The sequence below is a fragment of the Lontra canadensis genome, unplaced genomic scaffold (assembly GCF_010015895.1).
Source record: "Lontra canadensis isolate GAN:19392208 unplaced genomic scaffold, GSC_riverotter_1.0 scaffold36, whole genome shotgun sequence".
Lineage (NCBI taxonomy): Eukaryota > Metazoa > Chordata > Mammalia > Carnivora > Mustelidae > Lontra > Lontra canadensis.
In genome coordinates this window covers 8,197,580-8,210,408 of record NW_022631030.1, presented here as the reverse complement: position 1 = coordinate 8,210,408, position 12,829 = coordinate 8,197,580, and the positions used below count along the sequence as shown (strand labels likewise).

The following is a 12,829-nucleotide window of genomic DNA, read 5'->3' as shown; positions in this document are numbered from 1 at the left end:
TAGATAGATGGGGCGCCTGGGTGGCTCAGTGTGTTAAGCCGCTGCCTTCGGCTCAGGTCATGATCTCAGCGTCCTGGGATCGAGTCCCACATCGGGCTCTCTGCTCAGCAGGGAGCCTGCTTCCCTCTCTCTCTCTCTCTCTCTCTGCCTGCCTCTCTGTCTACTTATGATCTCTCTCTGTCAAATCAATAAATAAAATCTTTAAAAAAAATAAGTAGATAGATAATAAAATGGAAAAATCCATGTTGCGGAAGCCTGAAGAAACAGAAAAAAAGAAATAATAGAGATAAGAGCAAAAATATTTGAACTACAGACAACATTTGCAATCCACATCCCAACAAAGGCTTCCTGGTATGTATCTAGAATGTATTTTTAAAAAGAAAAAGAAAGAAGTACCAAAACTCAATGGTAAAAATAAGAACAATGAAACATTCCTATTAGAAAATGGGTAAAAGATGTGAAAAGACAGATCACTGAAGAGGACATATAACTGCCAAATAAGCACATAAAATATGTTCAATATCATCAGGAATGAGGGTAATATAAGTTAAAACCACAATGAGACATTTCACATCCATCAGAATGACCAGAATAAAATACAGTGACAATATGAAATATGGCACAGATGTGGAGAAGCTGGGTTATTCATATATTGCTGGAGGGAATGTAAAATGGTACCACAGCCACTTTGTTAACTAACTAGAATTTAAATAAAAACTTGAAACCATTTCGAGTTTATCTTTGCATACGGTGTCAGAGAATGGTCGAGTTTCATTCTTCTACATATAGCTGTCCAATTTTCCCAGCACCATTTATTGAAGAGACTGTCTTTTTTCCACTGTATATTTTTTCCTGCTTTGTCGAAGATTATTTGACCATAGAGTTGAGGGTCCATATCTGGGCTCTCTACTCTGTTCCACTGGTCTATGTGTCTGTTTTTATGCCAGTACCATGCTGTCTTGGTGATCACAGCTTTGTAGTAAAGCTTAAAATCAGGTAATGTGATGCCGCCAGTTTTATTTTTGTTTTTCAACACTTCCTTAGCGATTCAGGGTCTCTTCTGATTCCATACAAATTTTAGGATTATTTGCTCCAGCTCTTTGAAAAATACCGGTGGAATTTTGATCGAAATGGCATTAAAAGTATAGATTGCTCTAGGCAGTATAGACATTTTAACAATGTTTATTCTTCCGATCCAAGAGCATGGAATGGTCTTCCATCTTTTTGTGTCTTCTTCAATTTCTTTCATGAGTGTTCTGTAGTTCCTCGAGTACAGAAAAAGACCTCAACGTGAGACAGGAATCCATCAGAATCCTAGAGGAGAACATAGGCAGTAACCTCTTCGATATCATCCACAGCAACTTCTTTCAAGATATGTCTCCAAAGGCAAAGGAAACAAAAGCAAAATTGAACTTTGGGGACTTCATCAAGATCCAAAACTTCTGCACAGCAAAGGAAACGGTCAACAAAACAAAGAGGCAACCCACGGAATGGGAGAAGATATTTGCAAATGACAGTACAGACAAAAGGCTGATATCCAGGATCTATAAAGAACTCCTCAAACTCAGGACACACAAACAGATAATCATATCAATAAATGGGCAGAAGATATGAACAGGCACTTCCCCAATGAAGACATACAAATGGCTATCAGACATGATAAAATGTTCTTCATCACTAGCTATTAGGGAGATTCAAATTAAAACCACAATGAGATACCATCTTACACCAGTTAGAATGGCCAAAATTAGCAAGACAGGAAACAACGTGTGTTGGAGAGGATGTGGTGAAAGGGAAACCCTCTTATACTGTTGGTGGGAATGCAAGTTGGTGCAGCCACTTTGGAGAACAGTGTGGTGATTCCTCAAGAAATTAAAAATAGAGCTACCCTATGACCCTGCAATTGCGCTACTGGGTATTTACCCCAAAGATACAGATGTAGTGAAAAGAAGGGCCATCTGTACCTCAATGTTTATAGCAGCAATGGCCACGGTCGCCAAACTGTGGAAAGAACCAAGAAGCCCTTCAACGGATGAATGGATAAGGAAGATGTGGTTCATATACACTATGGAGTATTATGCCTCTATCAGAAAGGATGAATACCCAACTTTTGTAGCAACATGGACAGGACTGGAAGAGATTATGCTGAGTGAAATAAGTCAAGCAGAGAGAGCCAGTTGTCATATGGTTTCACTTATTTGTGGAGCATAACAAATAGCATGGAGGACAAGGGGAGTTAGAGAGGAGAAGGGAGTTGAGGGAAATTGGAAGGGGAGGTGAACCATAAGAGACTATGGACACTGAAAAACAATCTGAAGCTTTTGAAGGGGCGGGGGGTGCGAGGTTGGGGGAACCAGGTGGTGGGTATTGGGGAGGGCACGTATTTCATGGAGCACTGGGTGTGGTGCAAAAACAATGAATACTGTTACGCTGAAAAGAAAAAAAAAAAAAAGCTTGAAACCAACAAACAAATAAAAAAAAGACATAGTAGCTAAAATTTTCTCAAAATCCGTGGAAGACATATTCAAGAGCTATGAAAACCTTAGACAGAGTAAATCCAAAGAAATCCATGTCATGGCTCATCGTAGTCAGACTTCTGGAAACTAAAAACAAAATTTTTGGTGAGGGTAAAAAGAAGTGACAAATAACCTACAGAGATATAATGATGAAGATGATAGCAGATTCCCCATCTGAAATAGTGACGAAGAAAGGGTTTCAACGGAAAAGAAAGACCTGCCAATTTTGAATTCTTTTTTTTTCAGGTTTTTATTTAAATTCTAGTTAGTTAGCATACAGTGTAATATTAGCTTCAGGTGTAGAATTTAGTGATTCAAGCTTTACATTCAACACCCAGTGCTCATCACAAGTGCCATCCTTAATCTCCATCATCCATTTCATCCATCCCACTGTCTACCTCCCCTCCAGTAAGTCTGTTCTCTACGGCTGAGTGTCCGTTTTCTGGTTTGCCTCTCCCCCGTGGGCCCCCCCCCCACTAGGTTCACCTGTTTTGTTTCTTAAATTCCACATATGAGTGAAATCATATGGTTTTTGTCTTTCTCTGATTTATTTTGCTTCACATAATACACAATAGCTCCCTCCACATCATTACAAAAAATACCTCATAGTGCAATTGCTGAATCATAAGGTAGTTCTACTTTTAATTTTTGAAGACCCTCCACACTGTTTTCCAAAGTGGCTGCACAAACTTGCATTCCCACCAACAGTGCAAGAGGGTTCCCCTTTCTCCACATCCTTACCAACATCTTTTGTTTCCCATGTTGTTAATTTTAGCCATTCTGACAGGTGTGAGTGATATCTCATTGTAGTTTTCATTTGTATTTCCCTAATGTGAGTGATGTTGAAGATCTTTTCATGTGCCTCTTAGCCATCTGTATGTCTTCTTTGGAAAAATGTCTACTCGGGTCTTCTTTTAAACTGGATTGGTTTGGGAGGGGTATTGAGTTTTTGTTTTTGTTTTGAGAGAGAAAGGAAGAGTGTGTGTATATGCACAAACAGGAGGAGGTGCAGAAGGAGAGAGAAAATTCCAAGCAGGTTCCTCACTCAGCACAGATCCCAAGGCGGGGCTTGATCTCAAGACCCTGAGATTGTGACCTGAACCAAAATCAAGAGTTGGAATGCTTAACTGATTGAGCCACCCGGGCACCTCAGGTGTTGAGCTTTGTAAGTTCTATAAGTTTTATAAATTGAGTTTTATAAGAATGTCCAATGGAAAAAAGACAGTCACTTCAAAAAATGGTGTTAGGAAAACTGAACAGCAACATACAAAAGAATGAAACTGTACCACTTTCTCACACCATAGACAAAAATAAATTCAAAATGGATGAAAGACCTAAATGTGACACAGGAAACTATCAGAATCCTAGAGGAAAATACAGACTGCAATGTATGACCTCGGTTGCAGCAACTTCTTACTAGTTGTCTCCTGAGGCAGAGAAAATAAGCAGAAATGAGCTATGGGAACTTCATCAAGATAAAATGCTTCTGCACAGTGAAGGAAACAATCAACTCAACTAAAAGGCAACCTTTGGAATGGGAGAAGATATTTGCAAATAACATATCTGATAAAGGGTTAGCATCAAAAATCTATAAAGAATTTCTCAAACTCAATTCCAATTTTGAATTCTATATCCGCTAACAATATCCTTCAGGAATAAAGAGGAAATAAATACATTTCCAGATGAAGGAAATCTAACATAATTGGTCTTCAACATAACTGACCCTTTCAGAATGGCTAAAAAAGCATATGGAACATAAAGGAAATGGTCACAGGAGGAAGCCTAGACTAAACTCCAGGAAGGAAGAATGTTGACTGTGGAAAATATAGATTAATAAAATAGACCATCTTCATGATTTTTTAAACTTTTTTTGACATTTGTAGCAAAAGTAATTACACTACTTGATATGACACTCAATGTATGTAGAGGAAATACTAAAGACAGGTTTGGTTTGGTTTGGTTTGGTTTTTTAATGGGAAAGAGTAAAAGGAAGTAAATAGAAGCAAGTTTTCTACACTTTACTCCAAGTCACAAAATGTCCATACTATGTAACATGTACATGTAGACTATGTAAGTTACATGTGTATATTGTGCTAACTAGAGTATACAGACAGATACTTCAAATCACTAAGTATAAATCAAAGCTGAATTCTGAGAAAGGTCAAGTAATTGATAGGAAGGCAAGAAAAGGAGAAGCAGAGAAAAAGAATATATCAAAGATATATTAAGAAACAGTGGAGGGGCACCTGGGTGGCTCAGTGGGTTAAAGCCTCTGCCTTCGGCTCGGGTCGTGGTCCCAGGGTCCTGGGATCAAGCCCAGCATCGGGCTCTCTGCTCAGCAGGGAGCCTCCTTCCCTTCCCCTCTCTCTGCCTGCCTCTCTGCCTACTTGTGATCTCTGTCTGTCAAATAAATAAATTAATTAAATTTAAAAAAAAAAGAAACAGTGGAAACAAGTAGAAAAGAACACAATGGTAGAATAAGCCCTCAGACATCAAGAGATCAATAATGGTCTAAATTAGTTAAATGGAGATTTAATTAAAAAGCAGAGATTTTCAGGGTGCCTGGGTGGCTCAGTTGGTTAAGCATCTGCCATTGACTCAGGTCATGATCCCAGGATGGTGGGATCAAGCCCCACATCAGTCTCCCTGCTCAGTGGGGGTCCTGCTTCTCACCACTCCCTGCTCCTTCTCTCTAGCACTCCCTCTCAAATAAATAAATAAAAATCTTAAAAAAAAAAAAGCAGAGACTTTCAAGGTTCATTTAAAAAACAACCCAAACATGCTACCTACAAGAAACTTGCTTCAAATACAACAACGTAAGTAGGTTGAAAGAATGAAAAATAATAAACCATAAAAACATAATAAGTTGCAAGGGTAGTTTATATTTTCTTAACACAGGTCCACTATCAGATATGTATTTCCTTCGTTTATAATTTGACTTTTCATTTTCTTCACTGCGTCTTACGACATAATATTAAATAGAGAAATACTCAAATCAGGAAAAATCACAGACATGAAAAGGCCAGCATAGGGGATATAGTCAATAATATTGTAACAACATTGTGTGGTTGCAGGTGGTAACTACATTTTTCACGGTGATCGTTGCATCATGCATAGAATTATCAATTCTCTATGTCATACACCTAAAACTAATATAACACTGTATGTCATCTACACTTCAATTAGAAAAAAGAAAATAAGCACAATATTTAACCAATATTTAAATATTGGTTAAATATTTAACCAATAACCAATATTTAAATATTAAAAAATATTTATGATATTTCAAAGAAGATATATAATTGGCTAGTAGACATGCACAAAAATTGTCAGTATTATTCATTAAGGACATGAAAATTAAAACCAAAATGAGCAAACTGAGGGTTGATGGGGGGAGGGGCGTTGGGAGGTGGGGGTGGGGTTATGGACATTGGGGAGGGTATGTGCTATGGTGAGTGCTGTGAAATGTGTAAACCTGGCGATTCACAGACCTGTACCCCTGGTGATAAAAATATATTATATGTTTAAAAAAATAAAATTTATTTTAAAAAAAAAAATGAGATACTACTGCACACCCACCAGAATGACTATGATTAAGAAGACAGAAGTTACGAAGTGTTGGCAAAAACATGGAAAAAAATTGTCATCTCTTCTGGTGGGAATATAACAATAGTAGAATCTCTTTCGAAAACAGTTGGGCAGTTTCTTAAAAAGTTAAAGAATTTTCATTTCACCCGCAATTCCATTTCCCATACTTTCACTTAACTTGCTCAGAAGCAGCGCCCAGAGATCTATACATCTCCCCTCCTTCACTACTACCTCTGGATCCAGATATTTTTGTTGACTTATCTTGAGTCCGAACTACTTTTCATCAAAGGATACTGGACTATTAGATATCCAAATACAAAAATTTTACTCAGATCAACAGTCCACACCATATAGAAAAAGCAATTCAAAACAGATCATGAATTTAAATGTCCTAATACTTAGAGAAGAAAACATAACAGAGAAATCTTGGAACTCTGGGATGAGCAAAGGATCTCTTAAATATGAAACCAGAAGTTCAATCTCAAAGATTGAGACAATAGAATTCATCAAAATTGAAATTCTCTGCTCTTTGAGAGACACTATTAAGAGAATGAAAACCCAAGACAGATTGGGAGAAAATATTTAAATCACATGTCTGATATACTTTGCATTCAGAATATATCAAGAAATCCCAAAACTTGAGACTAAGAAAACAAACAGCACGATGTGCCCTATAAGACCACACACATTGCCTGTCTCACTTACCACTATATCTGCAGTGTTTAACAATAGAGCCTGGTGCAGGATAGATGCTCAGTCTCTATTAATAACTATACTGTTTGTGCCATTAACCCTCTGAGACAAAAGGGGCAGTGGAAATCATAAAGGGAAAATGCTGACTGCTAAAAGAATTAGAGATTTTTAAGTCTATTTGAGAAAAGGACAAAAATTCTTCTACTAATATAGCCTCTCCTATTATCTGTATTTCCTGCCCTGAAATCCCAAGAGGGAAAACCCAGTGTAGGCTCCTTTTTATTCCTGACAGCTCTAAAAAGGTTATCTTAGTTTCTTGTCCTTAGGATCTAGGATCAGAAGGAAATCCCCCTTTACCACACTCCCTTGAGACCAGAGACTAGAAGGACAAAAGGATCTTTCTATTTTTATCTTCTTTGGGGAAACAAAGGAATCTCCCTAAACAAAATGCCCTACAGCAATGTAATAGACCTCTCTCATTTCCACCACAGTCTTTCAATAGAGGTTTATTGAGTGAATGAATGAATGAATGAATGGCCAAATCTCAAGTCCACCAAAGTCCATATATCCATGACAAATCTTCACAGGAATTCCAGACATGTCTTAGTCAAAAATCTCACACTTTACCATTTCTGAATTTACCAACATTCAACCTTTTATACTTAAAATTTATAACTTCTGAAAATGAGCTGAAGAATGACAAAGGAACTCCTTTTTACTTTCTGTGAAAAGACAGAGGACTGGTCCTCCTTCTCCTTATATTGTCTTTGTGAAATGATTTATAAATAATTAACTCAGTTTACCTTATTATTTGAATCATTTGCATTCCTATTTTGATTTTTTACTGTTCTCTCTGTAACTTCATACATTGTGTGTCCCTCCTAGGTTTGGCATCTATACCTAACCGAGTTTCCATTTATGAGAACATCCTTTTCTTCAAAGTCGTACTCAGTGCAATTTTAACATCTTTGTTCCTCAGACTGTAGATAAAAGGATTCATCATTGGCCCCACAATGGTATAAAAAACTGTGGATACTTTGTCTTGATCCAGAGACCCAGCAGACGGCTTAAGATACATGAATGCTGATGACCCAAAGAAGAGAGAAACAGTAACAATGTGGGAGCTGCAGGTACTGAAGGCTTTGGACCGGCCCTCGGAAGAACGGATGTGGAAGATGCTGGAGAGGATCAAGGCATAAGAAACGGAGATGGTGAGGCTGGGCACTATTACATTGACACCCACCACAATGAAAACCACTAGCTCGTTGATGTAGGTGCTTGTGCAGGAGAGCCGGAGGAGAGGAGGTATGTCACACATGTAATGATTGATGATGTTGTCACTGCAGAAAGTGAGTCTCAGCATGCACCCAGTGTGGGCCACTGCACCCGCAATCCCCATCGCATATGTTCCTGCCATCAGCGTGAGGCAGACCCGATGGGACATGATGGCCTTGTAAAGCAGGGGCTTACAGATGGCCACATACCGGTCATAGGCCATGGACGTCAAAATACAGCACTCGTCAATAACAAAGAAGGAGAAGAAACAGAGCTGTGTCATACACTCTGCGTAAGAGATGATGTTCTCTGTTACAAGACCCATCAGCATTCTAGGGATTATGACAGACGAGTAGCAGAAATCAATGAAGGAAAGGTTGAAGAGGAAGTAGTACATGGGGGTGTGCAGGTGAGGGTTCAGACTGATCAGAATAATCAAGCCCATGTTCCCCACCAGGGTGACCACATAGATTCCTAAGAAAATGAAGAAGAAAGGCAGCTGGAGTTCTGGCTGTTGTGTTAAACCCAACAGGATAAACTCGGTCACTGAAGAGTCATTTCCTGTGGCCATTCTTCCCTAAGGCATATCTGTGAGAACAAGACAAAAGATGACATTGCAATGAGTACCCAGCTCTCCCCGCCAATCCCCCCATACTGAGACTGAGACCCAGAATGAGAGAATGAACTCAAACCCACCCTGCTGTGTGCCTTTGTTGTCTCCACTGTAAAGTCTGAGGGACCGTTCAAAGATGTGTATCAAACATGCTAACAGGTGAGTGCCATTGGTGTGAGGCTGAGGAACCCTGTGACCAATCAGGGCTACATTGTCTGTGTTCCACTCCTGCTTTGACTGTCCACCAGCCCCACCTAATGGCCCATGGCTGCCTCCATAGGGAGGAGATGAGGGCATCTCAAATCTTCAGCTGCCCTAGCTGAGGCTGGGAAGAAAGAGAACAGGACAGATCAAATCAACACTCACCCTTCAATATAGGTCCTTGTTAACCTCTCTCCCTTATTCCCAAGGAGACACAAGTGGCTCCGATGAATTTCAGAGATGAGCAGCCCAGAACGGAGATCCTTCCTCTTTGTTACCTTTTTTGTTTTGACTGAGGGAACCAGAGCACCGACCTCTGAGGAGCCATGACTTACAGATGATGATTTCTGACAGTGGCTTTGACCAGAATGGTTTTCTCCAGATGAGGGGGTAGTAAATAGCACCCTGCCCATGCCCAAAGAGCCCCATGCTAATATGACCCCAAGGGTTTTCATGCATTAGGAAATCCTAGGGACCTGATTAAAAATGGGAAGATGGTTCTCCCAGTGTTTTCCCCAGAGATCAGGCTTTGTAGCAAAGAGACATTACCTATTGTGCATGTATAGCCCAAGTTCATTATAGGAACACTGATTTCTTGGAATATGCCATTTTTCACACCTTTGGGGTTGTTGCCAAATCGGGCACATCCCCAAATAGAAAAGCAGATGTTCCTTCCTGCATCCCTCTTGCCATACGAAATACTATACATTATTTGTTTGTTAGTTGTGTCTTCCCAGAACACACAAACACACACACACACATTTATACACTCACATACATTTGAATTTAAGTTCTAAAGGGACAAGGATTTTATCTGTTTTCTTCAGCACTATTACTATTTCTGGAGCACCTTAGACTAATATGAAGGATATATAGTAGGTATTGAATATTTGTTTGATTGAATAAATGAATGAGAATCCCTTTTTTCCATCTTTCCTGGGCCCTGTGCTGGTTACTGACTGCAATGGAATTCTTGCCGCACAGGCAAAGGCTTACATGGGCGTCCATGTTTTTCTTTGCACACCTGTAGGAAAAACACCAGGAACGTCCATGAAGGTCACTGCTGAATTCCTGGTGTCCACGTAGGAGCACTTCAGATCAAAGTTACTGAACTCAGGGAAAAAATATTATTTCCCTCCACCCTCAGTGTCACATAGAGGACTGCCATAGGCTTTCAGAGAGGTCCCGATGTCTCTCCCCAGGGACCACAGCAGAGGCTCAGATCAAAAAGCAGATTTGGATTAGCCTAGGAAGCTCCAAAATCCCAAAGTCCTGCTCAGCTCACCGTGGGAGGCCATGGGGAACCATTCAAGATTTTTATTGCTCTTTTGGCACCAGATTAAAATCATCAAAATGGAGACCCTTGGGAAGATTAACATGGTGAGCACCAGCAAGTTGGACTGATATGCGAAAGACTAGAGGCAGGGTCAGCTTTGGGAGACAATTACAACAGTCTATGGGTGACTTTTAGATGCCCTGAATTAACAGTGCTACTGTCAGTAATTCCAAGAAACAAACATGCTCAAGAGACATTGCAAAGGGAGATTCATCCAGACTTCTTACAAAGAGGATAGAAATAGACAAAAAGAGTTGCAAAAAATGCTAGCCTCAGTGTTGGGATAAACTATGCTGTTACTACAAACAGAAAGAACTCGAAGTATTTATGGAAAGTGTACATTCGGGTTGAACATGGTGAGGTTGGCTAGCCAGACAGGGAAGCAGAAGCACACATTAGGAAACAGCCCAATGAAGGCTAAATAAATGTAAGGAGGAGGGTTACACATGAGAAAAAGATTTGGGGATCCTTTCCGTAAAGGCTAAAGCCATGGGATTAGGTAAACTCAAGGAGAGAAAAGATAAAGAAAGATTATGCTAAGTGAAGTAAGTCAAGCAGAGAAAGACAAGTATCATATGGTATCACTCATATGTGGAACATAGGTAATAACACGGAGGACCATGGGGGAAAGGAAGGATATCTAAAGAGGGAGAAATCAGAAAGGGAGATGAACCATGAGAGTCTATGGACCCCGGGAAACAAACTGGGGGTTTCAGAGGGGAGGCGGGTAGGGGAAGGGGGTAACAGGGGTGATGGGTATTAAGGAGGGCACACGTTGTGATGAGCACTGGGTGTTATATGTAACTAATGAATCACTGAACACTACATCAAAAACTAACTGAACATAAATGAATAAATATAAAAAGAAAAAGAAAAAAGAAGGAGAAAAGGAGCAGAAGGGCAAGAAGAAAATTTGAGAAATCCTCCCATTGTAGGTTTTATATTTAGGATCATTTTAAACCAAACCATTGCTGATATGAATCCTAATTATTATTCTTAGCCCCCTCAAAATTATTAGAGGGCTAAAAACTGCTCAGGCCAAATTTGAAAAGTGCCTCACTGGATAGCCATTCCTTGGGCTGCAACAGTGATGAGTACCTGGGGGAGTCCATAAAATGTTTTGTCTTTTTTTGTTTTGTTTCTTTTTGGCAGAAAAAGAGAGAGCACACATGAGCAGAGGGAGAGAGAGAATCCCAAGCAGGCTCCAGACCAAGTGCAGAGCCCATGTGGGGCTAGATCTCATGACCCTGAGATCATGACCTGAGCTGAAATCAAGAGTCAGTTACTTAACTGACAGAGCCACCCAGGCACCCCCATAAAATGTGTTCTGTATAGAAAGTTACAAACTCTTATTTGGCTGATAATCCCTTTAAAAATTAAAAAAAAAAAAAAGAAAGAAAGAAAGAATCCCTTTAAAATTATATGAAATCACATTGCAAGAATCTTACATGAAGGTTTTAAGCCACAGCTGAAAGTCATTCTTTAATCTTTAATGCAAACCACCTAAATATGGGCAAATGTGAAAGGAAAATAGGGAGGTTCTGAGCTTATCCTTACACTGCAAAACTCTCATTCCCTCCCTACCTTTCTCCCATCTACATAATGGTCGCCTTAACCTAATTCAGTTAAAACAATGTTAAATGGTCTTCCTTTCTTTGAAATATATCAGCACCTCTTGCCCATGACTGACTCCTTTTTTTTTTTTAAAGATTTTTATTTATTTACTTATTTGTCAAAGAGAGAGAGACCAGAAGCATGGAGAGTTGAAGGCAAAACAAGCAGGGCAGGCACAGGGAGAAGCAGGCTCCCTGCTGAGCAAGGAGCCGGATGTGGGACTCAATCCCAGCATTCTGGATCATGACCTGAGCCAAAGGCAGATGGTTAACCAAATGAGCCACCCAGGCATCTCCTGACTCCTTTTTAAGTAACTCAAGTTCAGTATGTTCTACCTTGTCATAGTCAGTGGTAATCAAAGCTTTATGCGATGCTCTATTTTCTAAAGATGCAGAAAATAAAACCATGTATTTTAACCCAGAACATGATGTTTTCATATATGTTTACATTGTCAAACGATCATCACAATCAAGCCATTTAACATATTCATTACCTCATGTAATTATGAGTTTTTTGTGATGAGAACACTTAAGATCAACTCTCTTAGCAAATTTCAAGGATACATTTCAGTATCATTAACTATAGATACAATGTTGTACATTAGATCTCTGTAACTTACACATCTTGCTTAACTGAATTTTTGTCCCCCTTAGAGAGCATCTCCCCCTTTTGCTCGGTCTCAGGTCCTGACAACCATCATTCTACTCTATGCTTTCATGAGTTTCACATGTTGAGATTATATATACAAGAGAAATCATGCAGTATTTGTCTTTTTTTTTTGGTCTGCCTTATTTCACTTAGCATAATGTCCACTACGTCCAACTATGCTGTCCCAAATGCAGAATTTCTTTATTTCCTTAAGGCTGACTAAACCATAAGCATTTTTTTTAGAAGTCAGCTCATCCTAAGATTAATTCTTCTTCTCTAAGTTCTAATCAGTAAAGAATATACACGAAGACCTCTAGTCAAATAAGATAAATGAATCAGCTGTAG

At 39.4% G+C, this 12,829-nt stretch overlaps 1 protein-coding gene across 1 annotated transcript; it reads right to left on the bottom strand.

The window, feature by feature from the left end:
• Positions 1–7,713: 7,713 nt before the first annotated feature.
• Positions 7,714–8,658, bottom strand: LOC116874360 (olfactory receptor 8B3-like). Its single transcript, XM_032869024.1, is given in 1 exon segment — positions 7,714–8,658. A coding segment is annotated over 1 exon segment (945 nt).
• Between the last annotated feature and the right edge of the window lie 4,171 nt (positions 8,659–12,829).